General features: G+C 35.3%; 1 protein-coding gene across 2 annotated transcripts; it reads right to left on the bottom strand.

The window, feature by feature from the left end:
* Positions 1-10677: 10677 nt before the first annotated feature.
* On the bottom strand, positions 10678-18760 carry LOC6569562 (progestin and adipoQ receptor family member 3). Of its 2 annotated transcripts, XM_001995911.3 has the most exons (6): positions 18689-18760; positions 17214-17342; positions 14373-14513; positions 12280-12384; positions 11924-12208; positions 10678-11434 (listed from the first exon to the last, which is right to left on the bottom strand). In XM_001995911.3, the coding sequence occupies exons 2-6, from the start codon at positions 17328-17330 to the stop codon at positions 11015-11017; spliced, it is 1068 nt and encodes a 355-aa protein (XP_001995947.1). In that variant the 5' UTR covers positions 17331-17342; positions 18689-18760; the 3' UTR covers positions 10678-11014. The 2 variants fall into 2 exon arrangements, with proteins under 2 accessions (XP_001995947.1, XP_032597500.1); XM_032741609.2 differs by lacking the exons at positions 17214-17342; positions 18689-18760 and adding an exon at positions 15859-16167.
* Between the last annotated feature and the right edge of the window lie 257 nt (positions 18761-19017).

The following is a 19017-nucleotide window of genomic DNA, read 5'->3' as shown; positions in this document are numbered from 1 at the left end:
GTATGAGTGTACCAGTGTGTGTGTGTGTGTGTGTGTGTGTCACACACAGTTGATTGGCTGTTATTTTGGGTGCGCGCACTGTTGAAATTTGCATATCAAAACGCAGGCAGCCAGCAGCCGACCAGCCTGGCTGGCCAAAGGACTAAAGGACATCCATTGTTTGTGTGCAGATTGGTGTAATAGCCAGGCCCAAATGTCCTGCCCAGTCCTGCAGCGCTGCTCTATGAATTTATGAACATAATATAAATTTATTTTTGCAACTTCTCATGTTTTTGTTTTGAGGATTCCCCTCGCCCCAAAAAAAGAAACGAAAAAAATTTTTAAAAATTCTGCATGTGCGCTGCATGCACAAAAGCCCCCCTGGAAAATAGTGAACGGCAAGGGGGAACGGGTGGAGGCGTGGCAGCACAACAAAGGGATTGTTTTGTCAGTTTATGGGTGTGTGTGTGTGTGTGTGTGTGTGGGTCTGTGTGAGTGTGTTTGCATTCAGTGTGCTTTCGAGCACGTTCAAGTTTATTTATGCGTATGCGGAATACTTAATGAAAATTTAAATGTAAAAGTTACTCGTAGATTGCAGCTGCAACTGCAACCGGGATACGTTGCAGCAACAACAACAGCCAACAGCCAACATCCAGCTCAACGTACAACTCACAACAAAAAAATATTGTTAAGCGGCAGCAATCAGAACTGGACATGGTCACAAAACAACTGCAACTACTTCTACTTAAATAAATGAACATTACTCATGCATGTCCAACAGCCTGCAAATATTTAACTAAAGTGCTATTTCAGTTGCTATTCAAAAAGTGGTCAAGTTTTCAGAAAACTTAATCAATGTTTTTGTTTCTAACAATCTTGCACATTGTGAACTATTTGAATACATCGATTTCACATGAATTTATTCGAATCAATTGAACTTAAGAGATGTTAAAACAAAATGTGAATTCTGATTGTTTTGGTATATTTTGAGATTAGTCTTAGAGATTAGTCAAGTCTTTTACACTGTTCTTTAGACCGTTTCGTGAATAGTTTAATAACCATCTTCAAATATGAATTATTTATTTAACGGCCAGCAGACAGTTGTTGAGCGGATTATCATTTTGATAAACTCAATGGAGAAACTCACTACTTCCAGCGGAACTTATCCATGGATGGTGAGTACAGCAAAATCTCGATAGAGGGTACAATTCCGTACATAGCACAGGACACCAACCAAACCTGCACAGTAGCTTGCTCTGAAATCTTTGCAGAATCTCGAGATTTAAGTTGAAGTCTATATCCTCAAATTATAAATTTAATTTACAATTGTTTTATACAGGAGTTCTATATTTCTAGGACACAGTTGTGACTTCTCTATGCGCCCTTCATCTTCTGATCATAGTTTTCATTTCCTCCTATTTTTTTTTATCAATATCAAAACTTATTGCATAATATAACATAAATAATGATGTCGAGTCCTGATAGCTAAACTTAAAGACTATATATTAATGTAGTTGAAACTCGTTGAGTAGTTGAATAGCTCAACTTTTCCGTCAGTTAAATAAATAAACTTTTCATAATTCATTTGCATTGTAAAACATTGCAATTCGAAATGCATTCAAAAGGATTTCTCAATCGTCTTCTTCTGCACATTTAAAGCAAAAAAATAACACACATTTTCTATATATATATATATATATATATATATATATATATATATACATGTATTTATATTGAATGGGATATCAGAACTATGCTATTAAGCTGGGCCACAGAGCCTCTGAGTCCAGTTGGAGCCTTATTATGCAAATGCACAGATGCCTTGGGACACATTTTGCTACTCCTTTTAATGCGAATCCCTTCCCGCACCCGTATAAACTGTAGAAGGGGAAGGAGAGGGGGAGAGAGGGGTCTTCCTTTAATGCAGAACCATTCGATTTAGATGCAAATTCGTCATATAGCCGGGCATTATGCGTCTGTCCAAAGGAAAGCAATAAAAAAAATGCTAAAAAACTGACCAGCGAATTGAAATTTTAACCTTTACGTATTTTTATAGCCTTTCTGAGGGAGGATATTGTGGTATTGTTGTGCAGTGTGTAACGCATTGAAGTACATTTTTATGACTATATAAAGTAATCAGAATTCTTATAAATATTTATTATTTTTTAATTTAAATTTCCATCTAAGTATTCCGGTTTATTTTTAATTAAATTTAAATAATTTGCTACCTTTTTTTACGGCTGCTTTTAATTAATTGATATTATAAATAAATAACTATATCACTTCATCAGTCAGATACATCTATCCATCTATCTGCCTAACTAGAAGAACTCTCTCAGTTTTGAAGTTATCCTAATAAAACTTGAAATGTATTCGATTCTAAGCTGCAATTTGTATATATGTCAGAATTGCCCAGATCAAGCCACTATATCTTCTAGCTGCCATGGGAACAACCGGTTGAAAAGGTGTTCTTAAGTGGAAAACATTTTACTCGATAGATGCAGCTGCGATAATCATCCAACCATCCAACATATAGCTGCAATAGGGTTCTAATATTCGGCATACCTTAAATACCTCTGCTCTCTTGTTATGCATAATGTCGAATGTTTTTTTGCGTACTTTTAAAATCTGTTCTTTTTTTTAGCAAAAAGTTTAATAAAACAAGTTCCTAATTCCTTACTTGCCTTTCTACTCCCCACCCACTTAAGCAAAATGTAAATAACTCAAAAATCCAATTGCCATAAATAAAAGCAGCTTGCTAAAAAACAAAACTTTTCTTGGCTCAACGACAGCAGCAGGGCGCGGGAGGGGGACGAGGATTTGCAGGAGAGGAGGAGGGGAAGGGGAAGGTTGTCTCGTAACTCCATCAAATGATGTACAACTTAACACATTTGCTGTATAAATCTTGTTCTCGCAACTCGAGTTATTCAAAAATCGCTTCTAAATTGGCTACAATGTGTTTTGTTGTTTTTGTTGTTGTTGTTGTTTTGTGGCATGTTTTTTGTTTTGCAGTTTTTTGTGCAGCTTTCGATTTGTGTGTATATTTTGTGCACATTTATCTTGGGGCAGCTTATGGGAAAAGTTATGAAATATGCGCCACAAGCATCGCACAAATTGTCTAGGGCCATGTTTGTTTTGTTTTTTTTTTTTTTGGTTGATTTTGGGGTAGGGGTTGTAGTGGGTTTGGGGTAAGGGACTCATGTGGCAACTGGCAAGACTGTGGCACTGCAAAAAGTTACGGTACCCTTGCCTCCAAGCCACGGCCACAGCAAATCGCCGGAAAATGTGTTTTTTATGACTGGTCACAATCATTCACATTCACAATCACATTCACAATCACATTCGTATTCACATTCGTATTCACATTGGCATTCACAGTCAGATTGTCGTAGTGACGTGCAAATGTACTTGACAAGCAGTTTTTCACTCTTTCGAGTCAAGTGGAACTTGCCAAACTTCTAACTACGGATTTAAGCCAGAGTCTTCTATCTATTGAAATCAAAGTGCAGTTGACTATTACCTGAAGTAAGCTTTATTTTCTTTTACTTCGTTTCTTTTATAAATGTTAAATATATATTGCCAGACTTTAGTAATTTATTAGCCAGAATAGCTAAAAGTCTGAGTCCCTTTATATAACTCTCATCACTTCTAATTAAAGATATAAAATGTGAGTCACAACCTGACCTGGTAGCCAACTAATCTATTTTAATAATTAAAGTATACCTAAACTTTTATTAAAAATAATTTCAATAATTAGCATTGATGACTTACACATTTTATGGGTATATTTATTTATATCGCATTTATAAAAATCATCCATTAAAACTCTACTCTTAAAACAATATATAAAACGAATTTGACAATTGGGGATTGCACTTGGCCATACAATAAATATCTTGACTTAACACTAGACAACTAACTCATTTTTGGAGAACAGATCAGGACAATAAGACTTCAAGAAAGCAAAATGCAACAGACTATTGAAGTATACATTTAAGCAGACTTTGGCATTCCATGATTTAATAATTTGTAAATCTAAACTGCCTTTGACACCCAAAGTTTAACTCTTATAAGTCTGTAGATACGGACAATGAGTCTATTTATTTATTTTTTATTTAATGTCAATTAAAGTTAGTCGAAATTTACTAAACAAAGTGGAAAATAAATGTTAAATAAATTAATCTATATTTAACACTTGAAGACCATCTAGCGCAAATTCGTTAGTCAAAACTCTTTGTTTTGTAATTCCATAATCAGAAGAGACCTCGAAATTTCTACGATTATTAAAGTCATTAATGGATTACTGGCCAAGTCCATTAAGAACTCTAAAAAACCCATTCATCGCATAATTTCCTGTCATTTTCAAATGCATGTTCAAATCTATAACTGGTAAAAACTGAACTGATATATAATATATAAGTAAATGTATAATCAATGTTTTGTCAATTTAATGAAATTTAAACTGCGAACAAAAAGAACAAAAGAAACAGATTCATTTAAATAACAGAAAAAGAAAAAAAAGAAGAAAACTTTAATCATTTCATAATTTTAGAAAATTATGCAATAAAATATGGACGCTTGGTTACAGCGTATTTGTTATAAGTACTTTCGACCATGAATCACGTATATATCTAAGTATTTATCTAGGTTCTTTTTTTGTGTGTTTGTACAGCAAGCAGCCAATCGAAAATAAGCGAAAATTAGATAAGGTTGAGAATTCGCTGGTGATAAACAAAATTGCCTAACGCAGCACAGAATGCGTATGTGTGTGTTAAAATTAAATAAAATAAAATTAAATGTATATAAAATTAGGTTAATGCCGAAAAAAAAGGAAAAAAAAGAAAAAAGGAAGAAAAAAATAAAAAAAAAGAAGAGATTCCAGCAGCCCCTTTTATTTTATTGTTATGTAGATGAGGCAGCCGACAGCATTGAGAGAGAGAGCTGTGCGACAATGTCCTGCAGCATGAACGCACTTGCCACACGCACCCAGCCACATACGAATTACACTCCCTCCCGTTCCCTGTTTACCCCCACCCCTTGGCATGGGTCGAAAAACATGCGACTTAAACAGGACTTATGGTTATCTGCGCATTTTATGGATATTGCGCTCAACTGGCAAGCGTTTTTGGCCTGCTTTCCAATGTGCCACATACCCCACTTGCCCCCTCTCACTCTACCTCTCTCCCTCACTCTCTCTATGTATATGTCTCACTCACTCCTGGGCAGGCACAAAATAAATGAAGTTACTCGCCGTCAGCCATATGTTTGCTAAATGTTCTATGTAAATGCTAAGAAAGCACTTTAATTTCAAAGCCATCGACACTCAGAAAAATAAGGCTGAAATTTGCACGCAAATCAAGAAAATACTTTACTAAACTGAATAGCGAATATCTTAATTCAAGATCGTTATCACAAAATGATTGAATAAAAGATTGCCTAATTATATATTAAATAAGGTTGTTCTTAGTTTAAAACAGTTGAGTTCTCAGATATCTGCGATTTTGCATTAAATCAAGAATTGATTCACTTTTTAAAATTAAATTATACACATCGTCTAATTTTGTCTATCTTCTCCACACATTTCTGACATTATCACTTAATAAAAACAAGTTTAAATCAATAATTGATATGCTTAAAATCATTGGCATTTAGAGCAACGCTTTGCTAAAAAATAATGTAAATAGTAATTTGGTATTTTTCAAAAAAAATATATTGAAAATTGATCTAAATATAAAGAATGGCAAACTTGTCATTAAGCGTAGTTCTTCTTTTGTTTGAGTGTAGCAACTGCTGCCTGCTGGCAAGGACATTAATTTAATGGCGCAAGTGAAATGAAAGTGAAAAGAATCACAGACGCAAACACCCCTTCCCCTTACCCTTACCCACCCCCAACCCTCTATCTCCTCTCTACTCTCTCCATCTCTATCTGCTTTCTCCTTTCTCCACTCAGCCATCTACTGCTTTCTGCCGCTTCCCCAACTGAACTTGAGTTGGTTTATTTTTGGTGGATGGTGGAGGGGAGGGTGGTGGTAGCAGAAACCAATTAAAAGCGCATAAAATGCAGCGACAAAGTCAAATTATGAACTGCAACTGCAACTGCAACTGCGACTGTAGAATGCAACAACAGAAATGTTTCCCAAAATAGTTGCAACCAGCAGCAACGCCTCGCTCGAGTTAAGCCTAGTTAAGCCCATGTGCATGCTACATGCTGCATGCTGCATGCTGCATGCTGCATGCTGAATGCTGAATGCCGTATGTTGCATTCGGGGGCATGCAACAAAGCGTACAAAACCAAAAACTGCTCCAGCGCCCAGCGACAAACGTCGCGCCATTTGTCGCTCCCAAACTAAGCCCACTTAAGACCCTAAAAAACAGCAGCAACATCAGCAGCAACAGCAACAGAAATGAGTGGAGTCGACTCGAGTTGAGGCAAGTTGAGTAGAGCGGCTGTTCGATTTGACTTATGGGTTCATTTGCTTAACTGTCAGTCAGTCCAGGCGGCCAGCTATTTATGGCACTAGCTGTGAAACTCACATTCAGATTCAGATTCAGATTTAGATTCAGATTGCGATTACGATTGAGGCAAGTATCTGTTTACAGTGATCGCTCCGATATTAACACTTTCAGATATTAACATTATACAGCAATTGAAGTTCTCCTTTTATTTCTACTCACAAAAGTAAATAAATTTGTGCATTTTCTGAATGTATTTTTTTTTTTGTTTCGAAGTAGAAATTCTTTGGTAAACATTCTTTTTTATATGTATGTCTGAGTATTAGCGAGTTAGAGACAGCTCTCCCTGCAGATACCCAGAATACAACAGCTTAACTTTTGCCCTTAGCCAAAGTTCCCGTCAAAATTTGATTTATTTCCCTCAATTTTGAAAAAATATATCGTAAGCAAAATGAATTTTTTCGATATATTGAAAATATCTAACAGAAATTTATGTTCTTTTAGTGAAAAGAGCTCAATTTAGGAAATGTTCAGCTTTTTGCTGGCCACAGATAAATATATGTTTCTCTATAAATAGCGAAATATATTTTGTATATTTTATTCGCGCAAATATGTTTTCTGGCTACAGGTAAATTTCCAAATGTATTTTGAATATTTTGAGGATTTGTCTCTTGAATTGTACGAAAAATAAAGATTAAATCAATTTTAACAAAAAATATCTGTTCATTCACGAAACGGGAGCAGTTATCGCTTAAATGGACTAAACTTCACCTGACTGTGGTCTACGATAATTTATATTCAAAATTTAATATCTGTAGCTATGGTTAAATCGACTCTTCTGTAAAGCCAATCAGGAATATATATACTTTATGGGATCGTAGATGCTTTCTTCTGCCTGCTGCATATTTTACACAACTTTATGAAACCCTTTTCATATTTGTAAATATTTTAATAAATAAAATAAATACGAATTAATAATTGGTTGCCTACCAAATCAGTTCTTATCATTTTGTGTGCTTACGAGTGTTTACTGTACTACAATAAACTATCGAAAGCAGCAACTGCAAATGCACTTGAAGTTCCTGTGGCTTTGGTCTTTTATCCGCTCCCCGATCAAGTGGAATTTGGCAGGTTGTGCCACTCTCCCCCATCTCCTTCTTCTCCCCCTTCCCCTTTATCAGTCACTATGCCCCATCCGTAAAGGGGAGCGGAATGCCCCCAATTCTAATTGAGAGCAATTTCACGCTGTGGCAGGCAACGCGTGTCGCTCGATTGTTTCAACGAAAATATGATCAAAATGAGAAGAGGAAATTTTTTGTAAATTTTTTCAATTTTTTCGTTGTACAATTGAAGCATGACGGCAAGCAAATTGCCTCGTGAGCTGCCTCATTACGTCACTGAGTTGTGGTGCGCGGCATGCAACGTAATTAGATGTGAAAGTGGCTGTGGATGTGGATGCCCCGTGCGGCAGCTACTGTTGCTACTGTTGCTACTGTGCTGCTGCTGCCGATGTTGCTGGTGTCTGTTGCTGTTGCTGTTGCTGTCTCTAAGCATGGGGATTAAGGATGCTGCCAAAGAGGCAGCTGAAGCAGTATTCAAATTGTATCCGTCTATTTTGTTGTCGGGGGTTGCTCATATTTGTTGTCTTAGAGCACGCCTTAAGCAAAAACAAATATTGTACTACACATATATATATATATATATATATATATATATATATATATATATATATAGTTATATGCTGAGGAGTAAACAAATTGTATTCTAAGCTGGAACTACGCCTCAGTGAAATGGAACGTGAGCTGGATGAAGGTGTGGAAAAGTGACTTAAGTCTGTAAACTGAAATATCAGTCGGAAGTTTTTACAGCAGCTGTGAGACTATATTCGATATTCTATTTTATCTGTTCTATTTGATAAGGTTATAATAAATGCAGATTTCAAATTAAATGGAAACCTAAAATGAAAGTTGCAAACTTAACTTAAAATGGATTAACATTGATTACATGGGAAACACTGAAAATAACTATGAGACAAAACTATATTTGTAGGTTAAAAGAGAACTTCTTATTGAATATACTTATTTATCAGAACCAACTTATTAATATTATAGGGAAGGCTCTTCACTGAGTGCCAGCATATCTATTGTGGCCGCTTCAATGTGTCCTTCTAAAAGACAGATTTATTTTCTCTTAATTGACATATTTCTGAATTTTGCAAATGATCTTTCCAAAAATGGGTTTTCTTGCTTCCGCTCTTTAGAACTTTATTTCTATTTGAATCATCTATTAAGATACTATATTGTTCTAGTTTTCATTTTGGGTCGATTTTTTTCAAGGTGTGGTTTCTCCATTAACCATAATTCTTGCAGGAATCCAAGAATCTTTGACAAGTTGAGGGTTTCTATGCCTTTCTAGTTGATAACATATTTATCTCGGATTTCTCTATTTTCTATCTAAGATGACATATTGTGCTATGATGAGGTTTTTTCCGCTTGGTCGCCAATAACGTAGATTTGGCGTCTGATTTCACCTAATTTAGTTTCGGATCTTGCTAGTCTATAACAATAATGTTCTGTCAAGAGACCGCTGAGCATTCAATGCTATTCCAAGTTTATTGTTACTTATTTCAATTGCTTGAATCGTTTTTGATTACAGCTGCCCAGGAGACACTTGGCTCATCTGATTAAAGCCTCTGCCTCTGCCCCACTTGATTAAAGTTACAGTTAAAGTTAAAGTTGCATTAAGCTGTTCCAAATATTGAGTGAAAATAATGCTCATAATTAATTGTTCAATTAGGAATCCAAATTATCTCTTGTGTGACTGGCTCGCCTCAATATCTGGCAAATCTTTAAACCCTTCGCAAAAATCTCAAGTGGCTGCCATTTAAAATGCCATTCGCCATTTTGTTGCTACTCCAACTCCAGCAACTGCTGCTGCTGCTGCTGCTTGAACAATAACAAAACTTCCCCAATGAGAACGCTGTTCTTCACCCAAACAAGCCCCAACCCCCAATTACCCCCCTCCCCGTGCCCCCTAAATTGAGCACACACCCAAAACACCCCTTTAATTATGATTCAGTGCACACAAACTTTTGTTGCGTGCCTTACGCTTTGTGCTTTGTTGTCCTTGTTGCTGTTGTCGCTGTTGTTGCTGTTGTTGCTGTTGTTGTTGTTGTCCTTTTGTGCTAACTTTTCAATTCCTAATTATAATTAGAGAATCGGTTGTGTTCATAAATATTAAAAAGGGTCGCTACTCCTACGTACATAGATATATGTCTATGTGTGTGTGTGTGTGTATGCATGCCACATACACACATACATACATACACAGCACCCACAGTGCTTCACTTGCCTCTTGTTGTTGTTGTTGCTGTTGTTGTTAGTCGACTGCTGGCAGCGACATTGCATGAATAATTAACTCAAGTCCTTAAGGGCCACCACGAGCCCCTTCTTCCATTCCACAGCTGGGCGGCCCCCATTTGCCATGCGCCATCTTGTTTGGCAAGCACAGCAACAGTAACAACAACTACAACAACAACATCTACAATAGCAACAATGTTTCACAAGATGTGCGGCGGCGACATGTCATGAATTTACTTATGAACATTTGCATTTTTAATGTAATTTGTGCGATGCGCTCGAGTTCGATGTATTCAAATTCTTCCAAGTAACTGTAACTACGTCTAGCATAATTTTAAAGTATTTCCAAAGGCAGTTAAGTAAATGTTCAGGTGTTTTCGAGGTGTGTTTTTCAAAGTTTAATCCCAGCTTTGAAAATGTAACGTTATAAAGTTTGAAACATTAGTTTTGACCAGTTACTCTCAAACTTTAATGTTTAAGTGAGTGCACAAACCGTGTAGTTTTCAATTTAGCAAGTCCACAAGCCACGACAGTTTTCGTTAAATTGATATAACAGTTTAGGCGCAAACCTATACCGTAATACTCAGCCTAGTTCACTGCCATAGTAGAGACTTTAACCATTAGATTTTCGTTAAGTTACCAGTATAAAAGCCGAGATAATAACCGTAGCACTATTATTGTATCACAGTTAAGACACAACCCTTTCAAATGCAGGGATCGTTGAGAAGCTTGAAACCTTGCTGTTTTCGTTAAGCGCAGAAGCAAACTTATTTAGTGGCTTCACGAACCTTAACTTCAAAATTGGTTTGTATTACTATAAAATTGTTAAACTGTTATTCGAATTAAATTTATCAGTTCATTTTAAAAACCATACTTGTTCCGACTATTTAATTATTTTTTGTACTTTTATTAATTCGCGTTAATAAACTGTAAGTATCTATGTGTATAAAATAGAATTAACCAGATTCAAAATTCTTCATGGCCATAAAATTAAAAAACAGCTTCTCAAATTCACTCGACTGGAGTGATAAGTAGGCTAACAGACAACCCTAAAATACACACCTATTGGTCTTTTTTGTTGTTGTACGTGTGTGTGTGTGTGTAAGCATGTGTCTATATGTACATAAATTAACAATATTTCGCAACAGCTACAACTAAATATTAGTTAAATCTTAGTGCAACTAGGCTATTTACAATTTCACAACTAGATTCCGTTTTGGCCATTAGGCCAACAGTGGCGCACTGCAGCCGTTGTTCAAGCGGTACTCGGCATAGACGATGCCAGTGTTGTGCCAGTGATAAAAGGCGGCCACAATGATCAGATGCCACCAATTATGCGAGTGGCCCACAAAGCACACTTTGCCCGTTAGCCAACGCTCGGGTATCTTGCCCGCATAGAAAACGAACGCGACTAAACACAGCAAATACATGACAACAATCCGTGGCACCATCAGACCAACCAGCTCGTTCTCCAGTCCACCCATCGCAACTGCCCAGTGGCCCAACGGCAAAATGCCATACGCTGACCAGAGCAGCAGCACAGCCACCTTGCCATTCATCGTCACATTCAACTGAGGTATTTGCACAGCGATGGCCAGGCCGAACATGCCCAGCGCAATTGTAGAGTACAGGGTACGCAGAAACTAAAAAAAAATAACATATATACAGTTAGTTATGGGTTCAAGATTCAGTTCAATCGCTTCATTATTCATAGAGTATATTTCTAAAAACTTGACTTTGGCTGTTCTTAATTTAACGGTAAATTTTCTAATTTTCAATGTGATTTTTCATATGTGTACAAACAAACTTGAAATTGGCTTTGTTGTTGCTTATTTCACTAATAAACATTAACATTTTAACATATAAAAATATTTAAAATAGTTTTGATATGCATATAATTTAACTTAGAAATGTACAATTCGAATAAAAACAAACCAAGCCAGTAAATTCTAATACTTGTTTCTGAATTTTAGAAAAGATTTCCAAAAATGGTTTTCGTAAGAATACAAAATATGATTCTGAATGAATGATTCATGAATGCTGCATTTTTAGGTATTCTTCTACTCATATTTATATATTGTTTGTACTTAAATTGAGTATAACCGGCTTGAACTACGAGTGCATTCACATACCGTATGACACCAGAAGGCGTAGTACATGCCACTAATGTAGATGGCAACCAAGGACAGGGAGATGCCCAGAAAGTCGACCGATAGAAATAGCTCATAGTGCTCCTCGGATCGGCAGGAGAATATATGGTATATGGCCGACATCAGCATGCAGAGGCAGAAGCACACGAGCAAACAGACGACAAGCACCTGATCAGTGAATTCGGCATGTTGGCGCAGAAATTGCAAATCAAATATGGTCAGACCAATGAAGAGTATACAGCCAGCCAGATGACTCCAGATATTGACCTGACAAATAGATATAGACATGGATATAGATGTTTGTAATAATAATATTATATTAGATATATTCTGCTCACCGTTTCGTTGGTCCACCAAAAAATGCTCTGCAGGCACAGTTTGTTGGAGAGGAATGTGCGATAGCCGCGACGAATATACGGATTGAACTTCAAATGGTTGGGCGCCTATAATTCAAATATAAAAAGATACAGATACAGAGTAGAAGCAAGAGCCAACAGCACTTTGTTTTTTAAGGTATTACATGGCCAGGCCAAACATCGAATGCATTTCGAATGAGCAGCATTGAAAATTGTTAGCAAAAAACAAAAACAAAAACAAAAAACAAAAAAAAAAACAAATTGCAGACAAAGCCAGAAAGCAGCCTTTGCCACATTGGCCACGTGCCAAAATGTAAATGGCCAAATGGTTTCAGTTACGCAAATAACACAAAATAATTAAATAAACTCAATTGTTATTGCTAGCTTGATGCGTTTTTTGCAGCAAATTTTGAAGAGGTTAAGCTAAGCGATATATTTGACATATTCTACATTTTCAATCTATAAATTTATTAAATATAGATATATAGAAATGAGATCTTACTTTAACAAACTGCATTTGTACTCGATAATTTAAAAAGTGTTGAGGAATTGGAATGTATATATAGATATATATTTACAATTAAATACATATATATACATATATATGTGCATGTGTATAAGAGTGTGGGTGTGTCTGTCACATGTGAATATAAAATGTTCTTCCGTATTTCTCAAATGATCTTGATGCAATATTTACAGCTGGCAAGGCATATATGAATATAACTGAGTAGAAAAATAAAAAATTATAATTGTGATTTTTCACTACTTTGGTTAATCGATTCTTATCGCGGGCAGTTATCGATCAAATTAAATAAATTTAACTTATATTCCCAATTTAAAATCTCCTGCATCCATAGCCTTTTCGATCGTCTTATTTATGCAGACGGACAGACGGAGATGGCTAAATGGAGTCTCCTCTTAATGCTGATTAAGAATATATATATTTTATGGTCACGGAGATGCTTTCATGTATCTGTTAAACGCCCTTCTTAAATACTTTTAATGGATTCAGGGCATAAAAAGAATTATGATTAAGTATTTCACTCAAGAGAAGCAATACTCCGATTAAGTATACATAATATATAGATTTTAATATTGCCCAGATCTCTCAGTTTGAAGAGCAGTACTTTGAAATGGCAGCGTCTTATTTTGTTGAGCTGGGCGCGTTTTTCTCTATCTTTTCTCTTTTGTTTTTGTTGTTGTTGTTGTTGTTGTTGCTTTTGGTTAATAATAAAATCGACCTTGATTTAGTTCGTAGCGACTTTTGTTGTTATTTGTGTAATTTTATTGTTGTTGTTGCTGTTTTGGCTGTGTGGCTTTCGTGCCTATTTGTATTATGGGCCATTTGGCAATTGTTGCCACGTTTTGCATTTTTCGGCGTTTTGGGCATTTACAACACGCACTCGCAAACAATTTATGCACACACCAAAAAAAGATACATTTGTATCTGTGCATCCACACATGGTGGCCAGCAGCATTGACAATAAAACACAACAATTTAAAACATGTAAATTGAATGTCCAAAATGATGAGAGAGAAATAAGAAGGTTTTTTGCTCGACTCTTGGCCTTTTTTGATTAACTGTAACTGTGAACAGGGGCGTGGAGGACACAAAACACAAATTGTTAATTTGCCAAAAAAAGAAGAAAAAAAAAACACAAATTGCGCTCAATTAAAAACGGCGACAATTGGCGTTGAAATTGTTAGATTGATATTTATGCACAAATGAGATATATGTATCTCATATATATATATATATATATATATATATATATATATATCTATATAAAATAAATATTTAACTTTGTATATTATTTTTATGTTATATATGTTAGTATTCTGTAACATTCTTGTATTTTGTTGTTCGCAGAAATTCAACGAATTAAGTAAAAAAATCCGTTAAAAAATGTTCCAAATTTGAGGTCATGGTTTGTTTTGGTTTTGGGAGTATTATATTATCTATATTATTATATATTATATATAGAAATTCTCGTAATAAAATAATGAAAATACGCCAAGATATGTTAACAATTCTAGGTCAAGAATTTTATGTATTTTTTTTTATTTCTACTCACATCATCAAAGTTGCAGAGCCATTGAAATTTGGATAGTTTACCATCGAAATCTGGGCCATGTCCCAGCACATTGGGCTCCTCATTAGCCGGAAACTGATGCGAGGCGTCCGTAGTTAGTTCCGTAGTTAGTTGACCATCGAGCTAAAAACCAAAAAAAAAAAGAGTAAAGTATTTGAAAAAGATATTTCAAGTTATCGACTGACTAGCAGCGGTTCAAAGTTAAAACTAAAACAACTCGCATAAAAATCATTTGCATTTTTGAGTTTTACTTCCGCAGTTTAACTAGCACAAGTTGGCTTTTTTGCTATTGCATTGATGGCTAATTCTAAATGCTGTTTATGACTGTCTGTAAGTATTGAATATATGAAAAACAATAACAACAACAACTTGGGGGCTTGACTTTAATTTGTTTACCCAGTTTCTAATGCATAATAGCAGAAATAACAACAACAACAATTATCACATTACAACTGTCATACTACACGCGTTTGTGCATGTGTGTGCATGTGTGTGTGTGTGTGTGAGAGAGTGCTTTTCTTTGTTTGTGCTGTGTTGTGTGTGTGTGTGTTTACTCCAACAGGTTTGATGACGTTTTGTTTACATTTGCACGATTCGGTTGTTGTTGCATTCTTGAAATGCTTTTGGAAAGCTTTTTATGCACTTGCTGTTGTTTATCATTATTATTATTGCTTATGCGTAAGTTGAGCGCCTGTAAAGCTGTTGAGATTTACAGCCAATGAGAAATGTTAGTACACACTACTTTCTGACTAAACGAATAAATGATCGATATGAGAGTAAATAACTAAGACAATTCTGTATGTTCATTTTTATGAGCATAACATAAAAAAGTGCATTTAAGAAAGTATTAAAATTAATTTAACTAATACACTGCAATAATGTTATAAATTTCATTTTTATAGTTTTTGCACTTTGCTAATACTATTCACGTAGCTTTTGACTAACTGGTCGAATAAATGTTGAAATCTGTATTATGTTATTAAAGAAAACTATGAAATAAACAATTAAAACAATTCCAGCAGTTGATTTTTAGAGGCAAACAAACAAATGCAGTATTTGCTACAACTATTAACATACATGTTATAATTTCAGACTTTAACTTTTGGGTAATGAGTTGCAATAACATTTTGTTGCGGGTGCATTTTGATTTTCTCAGGTAAACAAAGGCGTAAGAGGAGCCAGCGAGCAGCTGATTGAGCAGCTACGCAAGAGTGCAATTATCAAATATTTTAACAGATGCAGCGCAAAAAAAAACCATATATGAAAAATATTGCGAAAACGAAAAAAATTAAAATCGATGCATTACAAGGCATTATTGACAGGGGTTAAATAGAGAACAAAAATGGCAAGTCATCGATCAACAGGATGCGCCGTCAATTTACACATTGACGCAAATACATCGTTTCGTAATAGTTTTACACTAGTTGAACATTTTTTGATTCTTTTTTTTTAAAATATTTTTTCTTACATTTTTTATTTTCTTTTTGCTGGTGTCGTTGTTCCGCTTTAATTCCTGTGTAGTTGTTGTTGTTGTTACAACTGTGGTTTCCATATTCAAATATTATTTTTGAATATGATCACAATTGCTCAATCACTTGTTTTATGTTATAATATCACAAGTTTTTATTGTTATTTTTGTATTGCGTTTGGAAAAGCTTAAATTTCGCAACTGTCAAAATTACAATTTGATATTTTTCAACTTGATTGACACTTTTTGAAACTGGCAACGGTTCAGCAACCGCTTCGTTGAAAAACTTGAACGAAACTAAAATCAAAACCAAAGCGAATGCCAATTTTTAGCCTACCAAAAGCGTCACACGAAAGCTTTCAGCTGAGAGGGAGATAGCGAGCGCCAGAGAGAGTCCGTGAGGAAAAAGCTCAAATTGAGCAACTCTTCGAATTGAGAAAGAAAATTACGCGCGAATTTCATTCAGCCGGCTTTAGCTTTCATTTCGCTTGTTCAAGTTTTTTTTTGTTGATCGAAGCCATAATGATTGTGGAACCAGCCTCCCAAATTATATAACAGTAACAACAACAACGCTGAGAACTGCTGAAAAATTGCAACAGTTTCGAATTGTCTTGGCCAAGAGAAATAAAATCAAAATGGAAAAACCGAAACCAGTTTCAAGTTCGAATCGACAGCTGAACTTCAGGAATTCCGCGTGAGTGGAACTTTCGCAATGCCCTCAAGCCACACAAATACACATAAGCACACTGAGAAAAATGTACTACTTACATATAAAAAGTTCAACTGATCTTAGAAGATTTGCAATGCCTGTTAAACAACTGCTTTATTTTATTATTTAAATTTATAGAGCAAAAGCATGCATTACTTGATATCTTAATTAAGCGTACTTGTTTAAAGAACTGTTTCATTTAACTTAAGCTCGCTGAAGCCTCACTTACTTACAAAAAACGATCTTGAAATTGAAACTCTACCTCTTTTTCTCTCGCTGTACATATGTATTAAATTTGTTGTTGGTAAATACACAAACGCTTACATAATGGCAACAACAACAACAAATGCAAGCCACAAGCTAGACAACAAGCCATGATAATAATAATAATAAAAATGAAAAGCAGCCAATTCGACCTTGACTTCATTTGCAAGCTCAACTTGTGCAGTTAAGTTTTATCTCTTCGTTAAGCTGTCTCCCTCTTCCCTTTCTCTCTCTCTCCCTCTCTCCTTGAGCAGTCCGCTTTGGTCGCCAATTCGCCATTTGCTGGTCAGATTAGATCAGATCAGATTCTGATCAGTCATGATTAGCTCCTATCAGCTGTTCTTTACTTCTCTTCGTGCTTTTCTTCTTCTTCTCCACTTACCCAGCACCTGTTATCAGCATCATCATCCTTTCCCACTCGTCGCTGGTGATTGTAGCTCAGTTCACAGTCGTCGAGAATTTCGGCTGCCACCAGACTCTCATGCGGACGTGGACTCATCTTGGTGGAAAGCTAAGCGGACACAATGCAAAAAAAAATTAAATAGGAGATGCAGAACAGTTATTTGTTATTTTATTTATTGTGTATTTTATTTAGTTTTTATTAATTTATTGTTGTATTCTTATTATTTCTTTTTCGCTATTATTCTTATTATAACGGAAATAAATGATCAACAAAATGTATACAAACATACAAAAATTGATTAATTAATATTAAATGCCGAATTCTTTTTAATGAATACGTCGCGAAAATCAGCAAACGAGTTATTTATAACACATATTTTGCATTGGTAATTAATTGACTATTTAAAAAAGTAAAAGGAATAAATAAATCATTTAAGTTTTATAATTACGTTATCGTATTTTCAAGCAATATTATTATTTTTCCAATGTTTCTTTAAAACACAAAAGCCAATTTCAAAAAGGCTTTGACTGCAATCTAATATAATATATGTAATAAATAATAAATAATTGTTTAAATCAATAGATCTCAATGATTTTTGTAACTAGGTCGAAATGGCCCAACTAACTGTAAAAATAAGAGGAAAACCTTAGACTAAGAAAATATTTATTTTTCTCAATTAAATCAGAAAATATATTTTAATTGCCTTTGTCAAAATAATTAATTGACCTACTGTATGTGTATACATATTTCTAAAGGTTGAATTCCGAATTAAAAATCCAAATAATAAATAAAAACAAAGTTAAATTAATAATTTAATTAAATTAATTTCTTTCCTCTCAAGGGCCTTTATATCGAATGACTACTATACTTGATATTAGTGCTCTAAAACTGGCTTGGATACCGGCTGCTTATGCGATCCCCTGTCTCCCCTTCTTCCTTTCTTCTCCATTACCGTCACCATTTGCAAAAGAGTGCGAAAATTGAGGCCGGCGTCTAAACAAAAAACGTTTTAGAGATGCTAACTGAATCTAAAAAGACAGCCGATCTGTAAACCCAATCAGCAAACTGAATGAGGGAAAAGTTGAAGGGGAAATGGAGACAGTGGAAGAAAGCGCTTTGAATTATTTCACAGCTGTTTAAATAGCTCAAATGCAACTGTTCTATGTACATTGAGAGAAACAAATAAGAAACACACGCGATTTTTAGCTATGGGTCATTAAATGGTTGTTGCTGCCTTCAAAATTGCCACACGTGAGAAATGAAATTTCTCCTCATTTGTTGGAAGAGATTCGTTTGCATAATCAAAATCTTTATTTAGAAATTTTTTTATGTGTATCTCAGGCACGTGCGAATATTCACAATCTGTAACCGTTGATTTTTGAGACACTTTAATTGGTTTTGATTTGATGTATGATTGTTATACATATATATACATATGATGTATGTTAACATACTCAATGTTCTGGCGAACGAACGAAGATTTCACTCGGGCGAAATCTCACTCGCGACACAGCTAAAAGTCAACTGAAGACTGCAGCAGGCAACGTCAACTGGGGCAACATACAGCTCGCCAAAAAAAAAATACAAAAAAAAGATTGGGCCCTCAAAAACTTAACACCAGTCTCTGGCAGAAAGCGACAAACGCAGAGAGAGAGAGAGAGAGCTTCACAAAAAGAGAGCGAGCAACACAAAGAGAGCGCGAGCAAAACAGAGATAGAGCGATCGAGCGAGAGTAACGGCAAGAAAAAACAAAAAAAGCACAACTGCGCTCGTTTGATACCCA

This window comes from Drosophila grimshawi, unplaced genomic scaffold, assembly GCF_018153295.1.
Source record: "Drosophila grimshawi isolate 15287-2541.00 unplaced genomic scaffold, ASM1815329v1 contig_311, whole genome shotgun sequence".
Lineage (NCBI taxonomy): Eukaryota > Metazoa > Arthropoda > Insecta > Diptera > Drosophilidae > Drosophila > Drosophila grimshawi.
This window is presented reverse-complemented; position numbering and strand designations above follow the sequence as displayed.

Coding starts and splice junctions, on each gene's coding strand:
- LOC6569562 (XM_001995911.3), bottom strand. CDS start 17,330: ATGAGTCCACGTCCGCATGAGAGTCTGGTGGCAGCCGAAATTCTCGAC. Junction 14,514..17,213: donor ATGCTGATAACAGGTGCTGG/GTAAGTGGAGAA, acceptor TTTGGTTTTTAG/CTCGATGGTCAACTAACTAC. Junction 12,209..12,279: donor TTTGGTGGACCAACGAAACG/GTGAGCAGAATA, acceptor TCTATTTGTCAG/GTCAATATCTGGAGTCATCT.